The following is a 20,856-nucleotide window of genomic DNA, read 5'->3' on the forward strand; positions in this document are numbered from 1 at the left end:
CTAAATCTGATCGCATAGTAGGGGCTAGCAAAGAGCCATGAGATTGTATGTAATGCAGCGTGGCCGGAAGGTGCAATGGTAAAGTCGGAAGAGGCCTGATACTGCAACACAAATATAGATCTGTGAGATATTAGGCCTGGGCTCGTTCCGTTCCCTTTTTCTCATCGGTTTAAGAAGATACCCACATCCTAGAGCTTGTATAAGGATTCAGTGGGTAAGATAAAAGCCCCTGGAGAAAAAAGAAACTAAACTGTGGTTCTCATCCTTACACTCTTACAACGTGATTTACCAGAAGCTAAAGAGCCACAAAGCCTTTTGAAAATCAGAAAACAGTTTTATATCTCAAATAAGTAGATTTGAAAAAAAAAGTTCTCAGAGCTACCTTAGTCGAGGTTTTGTATTGTGACTCTTCTGTAGAACAATATAAGGCATATAATTGTTAATAAATTCACTAAATAAATGAAAACCTAGTAATGCAAATTCATCTTAGAAACAAATGATAAAAATATATAGAACATAACAAGAACATGTCAGTTATGATGCTTTTGACTGACTAGGAAACGTGCTAGAAATTCAGAGATGATTGGATATTTACTGACATCATAATTAAGTTATATATAAAGTTTATATATAAAACTTAAAACTTTTGAAATGAGATCTTGTTTGGCCTTTCAACTACAAAGAAAGTTTGACATTGCACATCAGATTAGGACTATGTTGGGATGGAGATTATTTAGTATTAAATTTTCTTATAAAGAAATATCAGATTATCTAAAACTACTTAATAGTCAAAAACATTTGATGTAGTAGAAATTCATGTCAGTTAAATCAAAATAATGTTTTTAAATTTCTGTGTGCCCACAGATGATAATGAGTGTGGAAATTTAACCCAGTCCTGTGGTGAAAATGCTAATTGCACTAACACAGAGGGAAGTTACTATTGTATGTGTAAACCTGGTTTTAGATCCAGCAGTAACCAAGACAAGTTTATCACCAATGACGGAACAATCTGCATAGGTAAGTTCAAATATCTAACTTACAGTTTGTATCTTTCTCTCATTGCTTATTATCTCTACAGATTAAATAATATATAAATCAAATTCTTTGAGACAGTAAGTGTATCTTAGTGGTTAAATAGTTTCACAAAATGTCAAAATTAATCCTCAGTGTTGCCAATGTTTCCTTATCAATTGCTATGAAATATTTATCCAATGATAAACAGCTTTACTTTGAAAAAATCAAATCAATTACAGTTTTAAAAACGAGTCATGCAATCTAGCATGATGACAAACAATAAATATTTTCACTGGGAAACAATATATTTATTCTAGAAAATTGTCATTTGTATCATGAGATATTGTTATTTTCATACATATGTACTCTGTGAGTGGTTCTACATTTTTTTCTGACTGTCACTACTTACAAGAGTCGTGCTGGTTGTTTTACTACTGTCTGGATAAAAATTAGTCACAATGAAGTCAGCATTGTTTCTCTGAACACTGCATTTGAGTTTAGAAAATCATATCAGGTTTACTAAAATGTCCTCTGTAAAGACAATAATTTCAACTTAGCCCCTTAGAAAGGAGTCACTTATTTTGAATCTGGAGAGATATATAGAATATTTTGTTTAAATATCTTTCTATTGTATTTGGATGCCCATGTGCTGATCCTGTATAGTTGGGGTAAAAAATTACTTAGAAACTTCAAAAACAATTTTCAAAATCAAACTCCTTGTATAGAAAGATTTTAACTTTGAAAGTAATTAATTATAAATTATATTAATTATGTCTAAATATGTTCAAATTAATAAGTATAGTTATGACATATAATCCATAAACTGATGTAGGAATGAGTCCCAGAGAACTTTATCAAAGATTGATATAGAACTCAAAACTATATATGCAACACAGACAGATATGATGTACTGCTTCCACCATACATTGTTGTTGAAAAGAGAAATATTCAAATTAATGTAGATTTCCCTAAAGTCTTTGATTAATTCCCTAATGTGTATCTCATCAGTAAACGAAGGACATGTGTGCTAATGAGAAGTTGGGAGGTATGCTCAAACAAAACTCATCAGTGAAATGCGTGTACCTATGCTTTTCAACACCTATTCTATTAAATAAACAGGGAAGATTTTATTATCCTCATTTGATGGTTGAGGAAAGTTCTGGGTTACTCCAGACTCACACATGAAAAAAAAAAGGACTCAAATCACAGTCTGATTTCTCACAAGCCACTATTTCTACAGGGGACTTAAATGGGTGGTCCCTTTAAATCTCACACTGAATCACACAGAAACAGTGGATCAAGCTTTGCAAAGTTACGGAACATTTTGATTTTTAGATTTTTCTATTTATTTGAAAGAGACACAGAGACAGAGAGAAATAATACTTTAACATCATGCTTGTTGGACAAATATTATATCTAGTATTTGCCAAAAATATTGTAATATAGAAGCATCATAATGTATTCAGGAAATGGGAATCTACGACGTTCTGCCCAGGAAACATTCAGTGATTCTATTTGTGCTTCTCAAGCTGTGTTTGTGTGGCTAGTGTTCTTAGACTGTCATATAATGTGTGTGTGTTGCCTTTACTTGCTAATTTCTAATAGCATAGCTCTGAAAGCGTTAGTTTAGATGTTCCAGTCAGTGAAGAAATCTAACTTGTAATATCTTAATCACTGCTGCAATTTAATGCACCTTTAACTAAATTCTCCATTGCTATTGTCCCTTGTCTCTAGAAGACAAATGCCTTTTCATCTAATCATGTTTACTTTTAATATTCCTCAATTCACAACGGACTACATTTCTCTGTTCACAATCCTTGAGTAGAGAATTTCTATGCTAGAAAAAAAAAAACACAGAATCAAGAGAATATGCACACTGATGATTGAATGCCAACGATTTAAGCAGGAGTAATATATTTATAATTTAAAATGCTCCCAATACTTATTTCTACTGAGATACATGGAAGGTCCTAAGTTTGAAAAATTGTGTTTTATCAATTGCCAGTAGACAGTAAACACAATAGCTATTTTAAAACCGAATTCTCAGTAGCCCTGATCTGTGGCACTAGCATCCCATACGGGCACTGCTTCGAGTCCCAGCTGACCACTTCTCACCCAGTTCCCTGCTAATGCACCTGGGATAGCAGTGGAGGATGGCTCAAGTGCTTGATTCCCTGCGCTCACGTGGGAGATTGCTCAGCTGTGGCCATTGGAAGACTGCTCTCTCTGTGTCTCTACCTCTCTCTGTAACACTGTCTTTCAAATAAATAAAATAAACCTTAAACAAGCATTATAAACTTTTTCAAGAAGCAATGCAGCTATTTTTTTCTTCAGCACTGTAGTAATTTTTGGTATACACTATGGTAATCCAAAGGAATTTGAACAGAAAACCATAAATTTAAAAATACATTTATTAGAGAAAGAGATGAGGGCTTTCATCCACTGGTTCAATTCTCTAATGTACAAACATCCAGCTTTGGATAAGGACAGAAGCTGGGAACTCAATCCAGGCCCCCGCCTTCACTTTTTAGTGGGCTGCTTCAGGTCTGAAAGTTTAAGCTGAGTCTTCAGTTTGACAGACCTGTTAATTCTTGTCATTCAAGGGCTGTAAATAGAAAAATGGAAGACTCCAATGCAGGGCAAGAGCTGACCCAAACAAAATTTTGACCTTGAGGCCATATTCAGATATTGTTTTCCACAGATAAATGTAATTTTTCTGTAGAAGATTTTGGCTGAAATTTAGCCTCATACTTATTTTCCTCCCCTTGAAATCACAGAAAATTAAACTTCAGGTCTTCAGTGTCCAAGAGAAGCAGTTCCAAAGACCAGCATTTTACAAGTGGGGAAAGAGGTTTCCAGATTTCAATGAAAAGTTATAGAAACAAAGAGTAAGCCGGATGATATTTTAAAAAGAATTAGGGGCCAGCGCTGTGGCTTAGAGGGTAAAGCCACCACCTGCCATGTCAGCATCCCATATGGGAGCCGGTTTGAGTCCGGGCTGCTCCACTTCCGATCCAGCTCTCTGGTATAACACAGGAAAGCAGTGGAAGATGGCCCGAGTCCTTGGGCCCCCGCACCCATGTGGAAGACACGGAGGAAGCTCCTGGCTCCTGGCTTCAGATCAGCACAGCTCCGGCCACTGCAGCCAATTGGGGGTGAACCAGCAGATGGAGGACCTCTCTCTCTCTCTCTCTCTCTCTCTCTGCCTCTCCTCTCTCTGTGTAACTCTGACTTTCAAATAAATAATTTTTTTAAAAAAAGAAAAGCATTAATTTTATGGGATGATTAATATTATTTCATAAAATTTGGAGTCTGATTATAAAAACTTGCATAACCTTAATATCAAATGTTAGTATGCCAGGATACTACCTCCTTACTATTTTTACAGATTACCATATTGTCACTTGGAGAATTCAGAAGCTGAAATACTCTACTTGGTCCAAGTCTGACATGCTGGAATACCAACCAGCCAAGTGAGTGAAGTAGGAGGGCTTGAAATAGAACAGAGACCCCAAAGAAACCCCAATGGGTATGGAGGAGGCACAGGAAAAAGCTGAAACAGAGCCAGTTATGAGCAATGAGATTGTGTATGCTTGGGGAAAAGTGCAAATTATTGGGTGGAAAGTGACTTTTTAGAGCCAAGAATTTATTTTGCTCAGAGACTGGGTTTGGGCTGAAGTTTCCAAGAGCATAATGCATCTGAAATTGAAAGAAATCAACACCTTGTTTACTGTCATCCATAGAAGTAACTAAAACCACAAAACATGGGTGTTCAAAGAATATTCTAGTTGTCTTGCCTGTGAAATAAATTGTTATGATACTTCATGAGTTTATTTATACTTTCATTGGGGCATTTTGCAAGTTGGGTACAACATGTGTTTCTTCAACTGCTCTGCTCCAAAAATACCATATATTGCCTTTAGTCTCATATGCTTTTTACTTCATTGATTTTATGAAAAATAATGATCTTAGTCCACACTACCCTCTGTGTTCTTTTGTTTTTGTTTTTTTTTTTTTTTTTTGGTCCAATCAAGAATGCTTTCTTTGTTGGTTCTGTGTATCCCAACAGTTAACCTGCTGCTGTTTTTCCCCTAATTTATTTTCTGTCCATTTGCTTTTGTGGATAGGTAGTTTCTGAAAACATGTAGAGATGAGGAGAAGCAGGATGAAGGAGCTACAATAGTGTTCCTAATTTGCAACAATATATCCAAGTTTCTGGGTAGAACAGACTGTAAACATATTGTAATCTAAACATTCAGACCTGGGTTTTATCTTTTTAAACCTAGTGGCATCACCTGTCATGCTTTTGTTGTATAGTTAAGTGAGAAATTAGGAGTAGCTGAATTTAAGATAACTACCTAGGTGACATTTAAATAATACTTTGATTATGCTACCCTTTTTCATACTGAGGAACAGTACAGTACCATCTGTAAATTTAGTAAAAATTAAATTATAGCTTTAATATTATAATACTGATTAATTAATCTAGCAAAAAGTATCCCTAGTATTTCAGAACTTGACTAGGGACACAAAAGCTTTTGCATTAATTTGAAGTAATGATTTGGAATCTTCAGCTTCTTGGAAACATTTCTTCTAATAGCAGATATTTACATTGTATTTATAACTTTAAAGCATATTTCACTGTAGTGTGTAAAATTTTAAATTGCAAATGTAACTTACGTGAGTTTAAAGCCCAGTGGCTTCAATATATGGTTACTGAGCATTTAAGACTTAATTATATATAATTTATTACTTTATCCATATTGATTGCATATTTAAACCATAGAATTATATAACTTGTATAAAAGTAATAAAGTACGCTAAAATTTTAAGGAAGCTGAATCACATATTCTATTACACTTGAAGTTAACTTAGAAGAAAACTGAAGCTTTGTAAAGAAAGTCAGTAATTCTTTTTTTTGTCTTCAAGATTACTTTAAATTGAGTTGTTACAATTCATTTAGTTTAACAGTGGAAAGCAAATAATTTGAAATGTATTTTTAAAATTGAATCCCTGTTAAATTAGGACTAAATATTACATTGTTAGTGATGGAAATTAATTTAATGACTTTGTTGATGAATCACTCTTTTGAGAAAGCAATTTGGAGTCCATGAATGGCATTTTCAAAACTTTGTCAAAATAGATGTGTCAAATTGGAGTTAAGAAATAAATGCAGATAAATATTCTCTGCCTTTTGCCAAATTATAGTTTCCTTAGATTGGTGTGCAAATTTTTAATGAAATCACTAACTATAAGTTATATTACAAAGGTCTTCCCAAAAGTCCTTGGAAAATGTATATTATGTTCTATTATGCATGGATTTCAATTTTTTCCACCAAAATCAACTTGTATTTTAATTCCTTTTTTTCTATGAACTTGTTGACATATCCTCATATTACCTACAAGGTAACAACTTTATGAGTATGAAACTGAAACATTATTTTTTCAAATCTTTCCAGATATAGATGAGTGCAGTGAACCAGGTGTCTGTGGAGATCATGCAGTATGTGAAAATGTGATTGGTGGGTATAATTGCTCCTGCAAAGAAGGCTATCAGTCATCCACAGGAAAATCCCAGTTCACACCTAATGATGGCACTTACTGCCAAGGTAAATTATATTATCAAATTTTATGTACTGTCAAACAACTATGTAAAATATGCACTACACAGTTGTGAAGTGTCAAATAGCTATTCATTCTAAGATTTGTGCTTGCATTCCTTTATTGTCTAGAAAATTAAGAAAAGAATAATATTGCTTTGTTTAATGAAAGATGTAGACAATATACTTTATGTTTTTAACATACCATTTCCCTTAAAATTTTCTTTCATTTACTGTAAAATACTGGATTTTCTAAAACTGAAAAGGAAGCTAAAGTGATAAAAAATGTACTTTTAATGTTTAAATAAGTGAGCAAAACCATTGGAATCAATGTAATCACCTTAGGAAAATATTATTAAAAACTTACTATATAATCTTTTATTTTTCTACAGAGAATGTTGATACAAACTGCCATATAGATAATGCCTGTATTGCTGCAAATATTAATAAAACTTTAGCAAAAGTAAGTAGTCTATTTGAGTTAAAATTTTATTTAATTTTGACATTTGATCTCACTTAAAACATTTCTTCCAATGTCAAGCTTCAAGAAAAGTAACTGGCATTTGCAATTCATGTAGAGTTGAAACTGTTTTCATATAGACATCTAAGTATTATGTTTGCATCACAGACAGAATTAATTTGAAAATTCCCAAAATTTGACGAAGACTTTTACATGTTTAATTTCTTTTGCCTTTTCATTATTCCTTATACTAGAGAATTATTTTCAACAAATGAAGAGAGTAGATGAATAAGAAAGTAAAAAATGTACTTTTATTTCAGACCCATTTTGAGGAGACTTGCTTGAATGCAATCAGATTTTGTACTTCGAAGTAAATATTTTTAAAAGCTAATAAAGACATTCATAAATGAACATATTGTTCAAGTGATTCAAAATGTGAATCTCAATATAAGTAATCAACTACCAGCTAAAACAAATTTCATTTAATCACATTAAGCCAAATTAAGCCATAATTTACTATTTAGGATATTAATATAAATATTAAGGAGTTTAAAGATTAAGATCAATTCATTGGCTAGGACATGATTATGATAAAGAAGCATTTTTTAAATAATCAATTTTGCTAATCTATGTATGCAAACTCAGGTTTCAGTGCTATATGGTATGGTTTGGTTTAATTTGACTATTTATTTCTGTATAGGACAAAACCAACCTGAGAATAAATTTAAGATATGAGATTTATTCTTGAAAATTTCCAGTAGAACTCTAAATTGGTTTCTTTTGTTTGGACTCATTTTTCCTCAGATTAGATCCATAGGCGAACCTGTGGCTTTGCTACAAGAAGTCTATAGAAATTCTGTGACAAATCTTTCACCAACAGATATAATTACATATACAGAAATATTAGCTGAAGCATCCTCAATACTAGGTCACATGAATAAAGCTGCCCCAGCCGAGGACACTCTTTCTAATTCAACTCTTACTGTACGTATGTTGAGCTTTAACTTTTTATGCATTTGAGGTTTAAATTTGTCTTTATATCTGTAATTAGAGTAGAACTTCAATATTTATGATAACACACTTTTTTTTCAATAGGAATTTGTAAAAACCATGAATAATTTTGTTCAAAGGGATGCACTCATAGTTTGGGACAAGTTATCTGTGACTCATAGGAGAACTCATCTTACAAAACTGATGCACACTGCTGAGCAAGTTACCTTAAGAGCATCTCAGAACTTCCAAAAGACTACTCAGTTTGATACGAATTCAAGTGATATAGGTAAGAAGCAAAGAGCAAAGCAATTTGAATTTTCCAAACAAGCCATTCCTAAAGCATATGTAAATATTATTGATTAAATTAGTGGTAGTTTTATCAGTGTGGAAATGAGCAGTAATACATCTAACAGTAATATGAATGAAGCACTAGTAAAAAAGATAAAGATATATGCTTTATCTCTTTCATAGCATGTATACTGTTTTCTATTGGAAAGTGTTTAGCCTTGCAGTTCTCAGAACGCATGACTCCATTGTCATTTTGAGTCAGTTATCTCATAATGTGTTAGAAGCTTTAACCTTGAGCATTACATCAGACCTTCTAGATACAGTAGAACCAAATTTTTCTTTGGGAATCCTTTGTCTTGATAATATGAAGTGATCAACATAGTGAATTAGATTTTCCTGCCTCATGCACTTGAACTTTCTTTTTTTTTTTCTTTTTAAAAGATTTATTTATTTACTTAAAAGTGAGAGTTACACAAAATCAGAGTTACACAGAAGGAGAAAGAAAGAGAGAGGGAGAGACAGAAAGAGACAGAGAGAGAGAGAGAGAGACAGGGGTGCTGGGCCCAAGAACTTAAGCCATCTTCGGCTGCTTTCCCAGATGTACTGGCAGAGAGCTTGTTCAGAAGTGGAGAAGCAGTGACTCAATCAGTCACCTATATGGGATGTCAGTCTTCAGGCTGTGGCTTAACCTGCTGTGGACAGCACCAGCCCTGGCACTTTCCTGCATAAAACATTCAAAATCTTGAATAAGGATGCCGATAAAGTTATCGTAAAGAAACAGGGTACATTATCTGAAATATTCACTGCATACATCTTGATCGATTCACTTGAAAGGTGGAGTGAGATATATATATATATATATATATATATATATATATATATTTTCCAACTACTGGTTCCTTCCTCAAATAGGTTCACTCCTCAGATGGCAGCAACAACTCAGGATATGCTAGTCTCCCGCATAGTGTGTTAGAGGCCCAGGTACTTTTGGCCACCTTTTGCTGCCTTCTCCAGGAAGCTGGATCAAAAGCCCAAGACCCAAACTGATACTCAGAACTGGGATGCCAACATTGTAAGCTGCAGCTGAAACTGCTGTGCCACAATGCCAGCCCCATCATTGTATATATCTTTATTACACTTTTCTTGGTGACATTTTGATATACAAGAGTAAATAAACAAAAATAATTTGATTAGGATTCACCACTTACTCAAAATCAAGGTTCTCAGCAATCTGATAACATAAAAGTGCCCTACTTTTCTATGATGTTGCTGTATGAAAAAGTTGAAAATTCATGAAATAAAGGAATCATCATTCATGAGTTCAATCCAGTCACTTTGTAGATATTGCTATATTTTACATAATATCTGTATATATATGTTAAACAAAATATTGTAGATGCTTGTCTTTGTGTTAGTCACTATGAGTTACAGCTCCCTTGAGTACACATAAATGAATCAGCATTAAATTAAGTTAAACCATGAGTATTATACCAAAATCAAAAATTAAAACTTGAGTCAGATTTTGAAAATATGAATTATCCTGGTCAAGAAGTTGAAAACAATTATGATGGATGAAATGTCTCTAAATGGGCCGATGCCGTGGCTCAATAAGCTAATCCTCTGCCTGCGGCACTGGCACACCAGGTTCTAGTTCCGGTCGGGGTGCCGGATTCTGTCCTGGTTGCCCCTCTTCCAGTCCAGCTCTCTGCTGTGGCCCGGGAGTGCAGTGGAGGATGGCCCAAGTGCTTGGGCATTGCACCTGCATGGGAGACCAGGGGAAGCACCTGGCTCCTGGCTTCAGATCAGCTAATCAGTTTGGTGAGCCTGCCGCAGCACGCTGGCCACAGTGGCCACTAGGGGGTGAACCAACCCAATGGAAAAGGAAGACATTTCTCTGTCTCTCTCTCTCTCACTGTCCACTCCGCCTGTCCAAAAAAAAAAAAAAAAAAAAAAAAAGAAATGTCTCTAAATGAATACATATGTCAGTTGTGAGTATTAAGTTAATTTCTATGACTTTATGATTTTCATGTTTTTTTTTTTTAGCTCTCAAAGCTTTCTTTTTTGATTCATATCACATGAAACATACTCATCCTCATATGAATGTGGACGGAGATTATGTAAAGATAATCCCAAAGAGAAAAGCTGCATATGATGCCTATGGTAGGACTCCAACTATTTTTAATTTAACAATTTATATGTTCTCAGTACAATGCACTTAGGAAAATCTCTGGCAACAGTATAAATTTTGTTGTTATTGTTTCCACATAGATAAAAATGTATTACCTGGGGAAAACATGAATTGCAATATTTCTCAACAAATGCTCACAAATACAAGTGAAAAACATATACAACACACAAGAGTATAGTCAAATATATAGATAGTATTTTATAAAAACCTGTGTTTTCTCCCTTGTTCAAAAACAAGAAGCACATTCATCTTTTGTTTTGTTTTGCTTTTACTAAACTGATGTAGAATTTTTTCCTCAGTCCATCACTATTATCCCCTCCATCTTGTCTTGTCATTTTCTGTCATTGAACTGTTGGCTCTTACCCTATGGTATCATATTCTAATTAGTCAAGCACAAAGAATGTGTTAAACTGTTGAAATTTCAAAAACAATTTGAATAATGTTTCAAAAACGGAAAAAGACATTAAAAATACCTATTAAAATGACATATGATGAAATTATTGTGGAGTTAATATCTCAAAAAGATTCTGATTGGATGATAACTTTGTTATATTTACTAAAGATATTTATAAACTGATACTTAAAATGGACATTAACACCAGATCTCAAAACTAAAGGCAATGTGTTTAGCTCAAATTTAAGTCTTAAAAACACATTAAATTTGGCCGGTGCTATGGCTCACTTGGCTAATCCTCTGCCTGCGGCACTGGCACACTGGAATCTAGTCCCAGTTGGGGCACCAGATTCTGTCTCAGCTGCTGCTCTTCCAGTCCAGCTCTCTGCTGTGGCCTGGGAAGGCAGTGGAGGATGGCCCAAGTGCTTGGGCCCCTGCACCCTCATGGGAGACCAGGAGGAAGCACCTGGATCCTGGCTTTGGATCGGCACAGCGCCGGCCATAGTGGCCATTAGGGGAGTGAACCAACGGAAGGAAGACCTTTCTCTCTGTCTTTCTCTCACTGTCTATAACTCTCTCTCTGTCTCTTTCTCTAACTCTGCCTGACAAAAAAATTAAAAAAAAAAAACACGTCAAATTAAACAAAATAATCAAATACTCTCAAAATTTCCAATATAATTATTCCTTTATTAACAAAATTCATTCATTAAACACATGCAAGATTTAGAACAGGCACAGAGCCATTAAATAGTCAGGAAATAGAATGGGCCATAGGGCATACGTGAATTTTAAACCTTCCTTTGTAGTGTAAATTATTATTAAATAGTTAGGAAAAGGGGTTTAGATTAAGCAAGAGAAAATTCAATACTCTCAACTACGATTTTATAATAAAATTTAAGTAGACTATTGGAAAGAGATTCTGTAACTTTAAAAAAATATAAAGTTAGGATATTTAGATAACAATATACAGAAGCACTATTGAGAAGGTGTTTTTGGTCATTCTCTTCAGAAAAAAACAATAAAACAGGCTGAGAACAATCATTGTCTAAGGGACTTCATTGCAAGGTCTATTTGAGCAAATTGATCTTGGAATTTAACTCCAACAAGCTCAATGTTTTCCAAATAGTCTGGGATATAATTCATGATTGGACCAAAGTAGTAACAGACTTTCTTCATTTCACCAAAAAAAAAAAAAAAAAAAAAAAAAAAAAAGGAAAAAGAAAAAATGGAAGCAAAACAGAAAAGCTTAAATATAAAAAAAGAAAAGTTATGGAACAAGAATTAATTCTAAAGTAAACTCCCAGAACTTAAAACAGTGATTTGCAGTAAGTAAATACTCAGATGTACATTCAATGTATTAAATTCAAGATTGTATCTTGAAATTAGGTAAGGTCAGATAACATCATCACATATTAGCAACATCATAGAGCCAGAAACATAAGAATAAACATTTGGAAGAAGAAAATTGAAGGTTAAATGATGATGTAATAGGAAATTACTTATTCTTTTCAAGTGACTTTTAAGGTTTTAGTCTCAATAGTGAATGAACTGCTAGCATTTCATGGAACTTACAGATTTGTTAAGACAGTTGAAAGTTGGATCAGGCCTGGAATTAATCCAAAATTTTGGTAACTGAAAAGATTCAGAATGATGAGAAGACAAATCCTAAAACAATGTTCATAAGGGAAGAGAAAGGGATTTGGGCACATTCACTGTGGCACTCAAAGTGAAAAATTGACATTAAATACTTTAAAAATTCATATTGTCTTTTGATCCTTCCTTTGATATCGGGTCATTTCCTATTGTGACTCCTGAGAATTCATTGTCCCGTGAACAGGTTCATCAGCTAGAACAGTATTTGTTGATTAAAAAAGCTTCCAGGCCCTACTCCATGCCCTGGTGTGTCCATAAGAAAGGATAGAATAGTGATCATAATTTCACTAGTCTAATCATGTTATACCAACATCCACTGCTTTTTTAATATGAATTTCCTAAGCTGGCAGTTCAAGAAAATGCAGTATGTTATATATCTGGATGTAGCAAGTCTCAGCAATGTATCTCATGGTGCCTTCTTAGATTAAGAGAAAACATGCCCAACAATACACATTGACAACTCACAACTCATACCCAATGCATACTATTAGTGTGGTGTAGCGGTGTCCAACCCTTTGATTTGCTATAATCAACATTTGTAGTTACGATTTTGTAGTATTGTATCATGCCCTGATGGGTTGCATTTGGGGAGTGTAAGGGGTACAATATATGGCTGCCTCTCAAGTAAATAAATTTCCTACTTGGGCATATGCAATTAAGTGATATAAATATTAAATAGGAACCCTTTCATTGGTCATAAATTTAAACCCCATGCCATATCCCAGCTTGTTCAATTCTAAACTGTCTTTGAAACATAAAAAGACTTACACTTTTTATTCCATACGATACAAAAAGTTACAAAGTTCTCTTATGCAGTAACTGAATTTCTCCATTTCTACTTTACCTTCTGTTTTCTTTCAGTGACAGGCAAAAACAGATTTTTAAATTATTGTGGGATAAGTTTGCATCTTTAATCAAAACTTTGTAAGACATTTTTTCACTCCAAGTTTCATCTCAAATAATTGGTTAAAAGTTATATATATATATATATATATATAGGTGTATATATGTATTTATATATATATATATATATATATACATGCATACTTTTTAAATTCTAAAAGCCTTGGATAATTTTCTCCCCCTATCACTCCCAGATAATTGCACATGAAAGTGATGGCACGATTTTTTTTTTCAAGTGAATGCACTTCATACGTTGGTTCTTAGTCAAGATTTGCTTGTAAGTTTATCTAGGACTATCTTTCTCTTCAATGTAGTTTGTGCAGAGGGGATGCTCAGTTCATAATCATTTTTGGGTTTGTAGAGGTCAGTGAATGTAGGTCTTCATGTAGTTTAGTGAAGTAAAAAGAAGCTCACTGTGGCTCACATTTCAGTGTCTGGATTCCTATGACTTCCTAAGAGTCGAAGTTTTGTCTATTTAATTTTTGTGTTTATTTTAAAAGCTTAACTACTTTTTGTCTTATAAAAACCTCACTACATATATTTATTTGATTGATAGGCAATGTTGCAGTTGTATTTTTATATTACAAGAGCATTGGCCCCTTGCTTTCATCATCTGAAAATTTTTTAATGGAACCACAAAGTTATCACAATTCTGAAGAAGAGCAAAAAGTCATATCTTCAGTAATTTCAGTCTCAGTTAGCTCCAATCCACCCACATTGTATGAACTTGAAAAAGTAACATTTACATTAAGCCACAATAGGGTAAGTATTTTTTTTTCTAGTGGTTGTTGGTTATAGTTGTCACATATTCCAATAAGTGGACTATTTCATTGTGTGTCACTCTACTTATATGTCAGTCTAGGATTATAAATGCATATTCAAAATTAAAATAAGAGTAAATTGGTTTAACCTGATTTTTCTGTAAAATATGTTTGTAACTCAGTGCTCTTTAAAGAATCTAATGAGTACCAAAGAATTTATGTATTAAAGTCACTGAAATTAAGGTACATTTTAATTTTATTTTTGAGTACTATGTTCATTTTGGAAATTTCCATGTCTTCAAGCAATGAGTTATAAAAAAGTGTCACAGTCAAAGAGAAAAATGTCACTGTGTAATAAGGTAGGTGTTTGGTTAATACTGATCATTTAAAATAATATTTGCAGGGGTTTAAGTGTTAATTAAAATGAAATCATGGACTTTATAATATTTCATAAAAATTAGCAGAAACTATTTTACCATTTATTTTTATCCTAAGCCATTTATTGAGCTCATATATAATTAAAGCTATACAATAAATTGTGATTAGAACTAACCAAGTCATTATTTCAGTTAAAAATAAATGGAGAACTTAAGAAACAAGGATTGTTTGCTACCTTTTTATAGTTGATGGCCTTTTTTGGATTTTGAATTGGACTTCAGTTCTAATACATGATTATTTATTAAGCTGCAATGGAAAACCTTGAAGCTGGCCTATTATGTCTCCCTATTTAAGTGCAATGGATTGATTTTCTAAAGAAGAAAACATATATGCTTACACATAATACAAATATGCTATTGTTAAAAGCATCTAACGTAGAAAGAAAAAATTAAATTTGTACAATATTCAAATAAATGTTAGCTCAGCCATAAATAGTGTGAGCATTACATTGAGGGGAAAAAGAAACTATGAATGATGTTAAGAATGGAAACAAAAAGGTTTATTTTTCAGATCCTAAATTTAAAAAAAAAAACCTTTTTAAAACTAGAAATCATTTTTAATAACATGGTTTCTAACAATTTTTCTGATCATTATCAGTGAAATTTTCTGGCAGCGGAAGAGTTGCCAAGGACAACCCACTTCACCAACCCCTGTCTGATAAAGAAATAAATCAAGCAAAACACACACTTAGACAAAAATTGTTTCCAGTAATTATTGGGAACATTTAATTGTGCTTAATTTGCTGTGCTATTGAAATGCTTTTTCTGGTTCAAAGTAATGACAATTATAAAATTCCATCACTCCCTCTGACCACATCCCTGGTTTCCATTTCTCTAAGAATGAAATTTCTTTTTTCTTTTTAAGATTTATTTTATTTATTTGAAAGAGTTACAAAGAGAGCTAGAGACAGAGAGAGAGGTCTTCCATCTGCTGGTTCACTCCCCAGATGGCTGCAATGGCCAGAGCAGCACCGATCTAAAGCCAGGAGCCAGGAGCTTCTTCCGGGTCTCCCACAAGGGTGCAGGGGCCCAAGGACTTGGGCCATCCTCTACTGCTATCCCAGGCCATAGCAGAGAGCTGGATCAGAAGAGGAGCAGTCAGGACAGGAACCAGCGTGCATATGGGATGCTGGTTGCACAGGTGGAAGCTTAGCATGCTGTTACAGCTCAAGCCCTATAGCTAGAATTGGCGTCCAAATGGGATGCCAGGGCTTCTGGCCAGGGTTTCAACCCTCTGCACCACAGTGCTGGCCCGAGAATGAAATTTCAATCTCATTTTTACCCCAAGGGAATAGAAGTTATCGCATCGATAACACTTCTGCTGTCCAGAACCCCTGATGATTTATTTGATTTACTTGATGAATCCATACAAAGGTATTTCAAAGGGCTCATGGAAGAATAGAATTCAAATGTAAATTTATTTTGGTACAAAAAAATTTTGAAATCTATTCATAGTTTTTCTCCATAATATGCATTGTTAATGTCCTTCTTGAAGATCACTTTATGGATGGATTTCAAAGCTTCTTGCACCAAAATATACTGATCTTTTAATTCCATTTTCCATGAAGTTGTTGAAGTATCTTGTATATTTGCTTCCACATTACCTCAGAGTCGCAGTTAGTTAAAATGATGTTAATGATGCTAATGATAGCAGCCAGGACTTACATACTGAGCATATTAACCTGGCTGTGCTCTACGTTATGTAGCTATGCACTCCTTTTTAAAGATATATTTAATTATTTATTTGAGAGGTAGAGATATAGACTGAAGGAGAGACAGAGCGAAATGTCTTCCATCCACTGGTTCACTCCCCAAAGGGCTGCAATGGCTGGAGCTGAGCTGATCCAAAGCCAAAAGCCAGGAGTTAATTTCAGGTCTCCCACGTGGGTGCAGGGGCCAAAGCACTTGGGCCATCTTCCACTGCTTTCCCAGGCCATACGCAGAGAGCTGGATCAGAAGAGGAGCAGCCAGGACAGGAACCAGCGCCCATATGGGATGCGGGCACCACAGGTGGAGGCTTTGCATGCTATGTCACAGCTCGAGCCCTGTAGCTATACACTTTTTAAAAACTCAATTTCCAGGCCGGTGCCCGCTCACTAGGCTAATCCTCCGCCTGTGGCGCCGGCACACTGGGTTCTATTCCCGGTCGGGGTGCTGGATTCTGTCCCAATTGCTCCTCTTCCAGGCCAGCTCTCTGCTGTGGCCCGGGAGTGCAGTGGAGGATGGTCCAAGTGCTTGGGCCTTGCACCTGCATGGGAGACCAGGAGAATCACCTGGTTCCTGCCTTCGGATCAGGGCGGTGTGCCGGCTGCAGCGGCCATTGGAGGGTGAACCATCGGTAAAGGAAGAACTTTCTCTCTGTCTCTCTCTCTCACTGTCCACTCTGCCTGTAAAAAAAAAAAAAAAAAAAAAAAACAAAACAAACAAACAAAAAACCTCAATTTCCACAAAAGTCATATGAGGAATGCACTAATACCTGTATCAATATTTTATAGAAAAATATTGGGAGACTCTGCGGTAATAAAGAACTCATGATCAATTTATAGAAAGTTTCCGTTCCAATGCAGTCTTCCTTCAGGGTCTATGCTCTCAACAGCTATGATATTCCCATCCCATCCAGTTTCAGAATCCTTCTATGATATCTCTCCCAAGAAATTAGGCTTTGTCAACTATCTCTCTTTTCCTGGATCTCTCCACGTTGTTGCTAGTATCTCAGTTAATAAATGTACTCATGTTTCCAGCTTCTTCTAAAGAAGTAAAATCCTTGTTGTTTAGCCTGGTGTATCCCACAACCAAAATTCAGCATTTCCTCTTCATTATAAGCCTCTAAAAAGTAGGTGTTAGCTGCTGACATCCATCTGTAACAGATTCAGATTTAGTTTTCTTACATGCATCTTCTCCTGCAATAAACTTCACCTCCCACCCATCCTTGAATACTCACCTTACTCACCTCCAATTTTCAGTAAAATCAGTTTTCAATGTGTATAGTATTATATTTTGGTGTATGTTATTCACAAATGAATCATGAAGTTGAACTATTCAACTATTGAAATTTGCTTAGATTTCCATTTCTCCATTGCTAGCTTGTACCCAACTTTAATAGTACCACAAATCTGTTCAAACTATTCAAATACATAGCTGGTTTATATGTCAACTTGTTGCCTTAAAAACACTTTTACAAAGCTTCCGTTCAGTATCTCTGCTCTATTTTTTTCTGTTCCTCTTATTACTTATAGACTCGACCCTGCCCTGATATCTTTTTTGGTTGCTGGGCAACTATCAACCTGGGCATTGACTTTTGCCATTGGCCTTGACATACGAGTCACCCCCGTTATCTATCAGATTCCCTCTTTCCTCACGCCAGTGTCTTCCTCTTCCCTAATTTATTATGGTAGCACGTTATCCAGTGGCTGATTAAGAAAAGGAGTTTGGGAAGTCAATTTTTAAGGCCTTACCTTATCATGTATTGTTATACCTTTACCTGTAAGATTTAAATATTGTGATACAGAGTGATAAATTGTACACAATTTTTTCCTTAGAATTTTCTAGATCTTACTCATATCTGTCTGTCTTCTGACTTTCAAGGCTAAGTTAGAAAAGTTGAAGTAATTAATATTTTAATTATAATGTGCCGTCTTTTGCATGTAATCAGTCTCCTCTCTCCCTCTCTCTCTCTCCTTCCCTTTTAAACTTTTAAAATCTTATCTTTGTTTTCAATTTTCCAAAATCTTTAATAGGGACTTTAGTGTGAGTCTTTCTTTAGCATCTTATTAGTTTGTTCAGTCTAAAAAATGTATGGCCTTCAGTTCTAGGGAATTTTCTAATATTATTTCTTTGGTAATTTATTTTGTGCAATGTCGCTCCCCCTCTTCGTGGAGGAACGACACAGGACCCTGCGCTGTTCTTTCGTCTGCTCGGCCCTCCCCGGGTTTGCTGCTGGTTCTTCCCGGGTTGGCTACCGTCCCTTCCACCTCCGTGGAAGGGCAGTTCCCCCTGGCCACATTCCCCACTTCCGCAGGGGAGCGGCACACCGCCGGCCGGCTTTCTCGGGGGCTGCACAGGTGTTCCTTCAGCTAGATGTTCCCCATAGATGTTCCTGGTGCATGCCGTCTCTCTCCTCCTTTATAGTCCTCCTCCGCCAATCCTAACTCGGCTGCCCACACGCCGAGTACGCTGCTCTCCAATCAGGAGCAGGTCCTACAGTTTATTGGTTGAACTGGAGGCAGCTGTGCAGAAGCTGTTTACTTCTCTCCCAGCGCCATATTGTGGGAGAGCAGATGCATAGAATAAGTCTTAATTCCAGTAACTCAGTCCAGTCCGGGCTGCTCCCCACAGTGCAATATCTCTTTTCTCTTTAGTTTCCATTTTTCCCATTATTTACCAGACTTTCCAACTGAGCATATTATTATTTTTTAAATTAAGTTTTTATTAATAAGCTACATTTCATAAATACAACTTTATGAACATAGTACTCGCACCTTCCCACCCATACTTCCACCCTTCATCCTCTTCCCTCTCCTGTTTCCAGTCTTGTTTTTTACTAAGATCTATTTTCATTTAACTCTATACCCAAAATAATAATTCTTTTCTAGGTAAAGAGTTAAGCACTTTGTATGAGGGAAAAAAAGAAAGAGAGAAAGAAAACAGCTCTTTGAGGATGGAGTTCCTGCATGGGAAGTTAGTGCACAGTGACTCCTGTAGTTAATTTAACAGTCAACACTCTTATGTATGATGTCAGTAACCACCCGAGGCTCTTGACAAGCCTTTTGGATCCACAAACTCCTTCAGTATTTTGACAAGGCCGTAGACAAAGTGGAAGCTCTCTCCTCCCTTCAGAGGAAAGTACATCCTTTTTTGGCGGCTTCTTTCAACTGGGATCTCGCCGACAGAGGTCCTTCATGTAGAACATTTTTGCCACAGTGTCTTGGCTTTCCATGCCTGAAGTGCTCCCCTGGGCTTTTCAGCCAAACCAGAATGCCTTAAGGGTTGATTCTGAGATCAGAGTGCTACTTAAAGTGATTGTCTTTCTATGAGTCTGCTGTATGCACTCTTTCCCATGTTGGAGCATTTACTTCTTTTTAATTCTATTATTATTACCAAACACTTATCCTTTTTATGTGATCACCTTAACACTTGATCCTATCTATATGATCGTTTTAACACTCCTATCCATATGATCTCTAGTAACACTATTTTTACTGTAGAGCTTAAGGCGATTTAGTGTCCCATGACAGGTTTTTAAGCTGTAGTCTTACATATAAATCCTTAGGAATGTATGCAGAGCTGTATGGCTTTATCATCTTCATACATTTCACAATTACAGCTTTAGAGTCAGGTGATTCTTTCCTCTATGCCCGTCCTCCCACCCACACTGCCACTCCCTCTTTCTCTTCCTTCTCTTATTCTGACTCTTATTTTTAACTAAGATCTGTTTTCAACTAACTTTATACACAAATGGTTCTGTTAAGTAAAGAGTTCAATGATTACTATGAAAGAAAAAAAGGGTAGGTAAAATAAATGAAAATAAAGGGGGAAAAATAAAAAAATACAAAAAAAGATTCATTTTCCAGTTTCTATTTTTTCTCCTAACATTTGTTATTTTCACTTCATGCTTAATTTTTCCCTGAAAAACCTTTATTTTTATAATCTTGACTTTGTTTAATGGGTAGTGTCTAATTTCTCTGAGATACTATTTATATATTTATTTTAAAAATTTTCTGCTCTCTGCATTAATTTGCTCCTGATTTCTTTTGTTTGGTTTGTTTGCCGATCTTTTCTGTCTTTCCTGTTAGCGTTTTTCTTCCTCTGTCTTGTAGCACCTGGCCACCCATTTATAACCAATAACGACATACTGTGTGCTTGAATGGGCTCATGGCAGTGATGTGCTGGTGTGTTTCACTAGAGAGTTTACATCAGCGGGTTCATAGCCATAGTATTGAGAGATTCCAAAAATTACTGCCTGAAAGCATCTCTTCTTGGTCCTATCAGTTTCCCTGAAACAAATCTTGTTCCTTCCAACCTAAGAGCAGAAGCCTGGTTTTAAGGATTAAGAAAACTAAGAAAATGTGGTGAGGGAAAGTGGAGATACAGTGTGTAAACAGGCCCTCACGTGAACCCTGTTTTCTGAATGACACACTCTCAGCTGGTTCTGGTTCCCCACTTCTA

At 35.4% G+C, this 20,856-nt stretch overlaps 1 protein-coding gene across 1 annotated transcript in view; it reads left to right on the forward strand.

Moving 5' to 3' along the window:
* The window catches only part of ADGRL4 (adhesion G protein-coupled receptor L4), a 126,245-nt gene that overhangs the window by 62,992 nt on the left and 42,397 nt on the right, over window positions 1-20,856 (forward strand). Inside the window, exons 3-9 of the mRNA XM_002715900.6 lie at window positions 865-1,017; window positions 6,474-6,623; window positions 7,007-7,077; window positions 7,879-8,058; window positions 8,170-8,353; window positions 10,399-10,515; window positions 14,050-14,255. Coding sequence (XP_002715946.1) covers window positions 865-1,017; window positions 6,474-6,623; window positions 7,007-7,077; window positions 7,879-8,058; window positions 8,170-8,353; window positions 10,399-10,515; window positions 14,050-14,255 — 1,061 coding nt within the window. The remainder of the gene's footprint in view (window positions 1-864; window positions 1,018-6,473; window positions 6,624-7,006; window positions 7,078-7,878; window positions 8,059-8,169; window positions 8,354-10,398; window positions 10,516-14,049; window positions 14,256-20,856) is intronic.

The sequence above is a fragment of the Oryctolagus cuniculus genome, chromosome 7, assembly GCF_051225735.1.
Source record: "Oryctolagus cuniculus isolate XC-2025 breed Fujian yellow rabbit chromosome 7, ASM5122573v1, whole genome shotgun sequence".
Taxonomy (NCBI): domain Eukaryota; kingdom Metazoa; phylum Chordata; class Mammalia; order Lagomorpha; family Leporidae; genus Oryctolagus; species Oryctolagus cuniculus.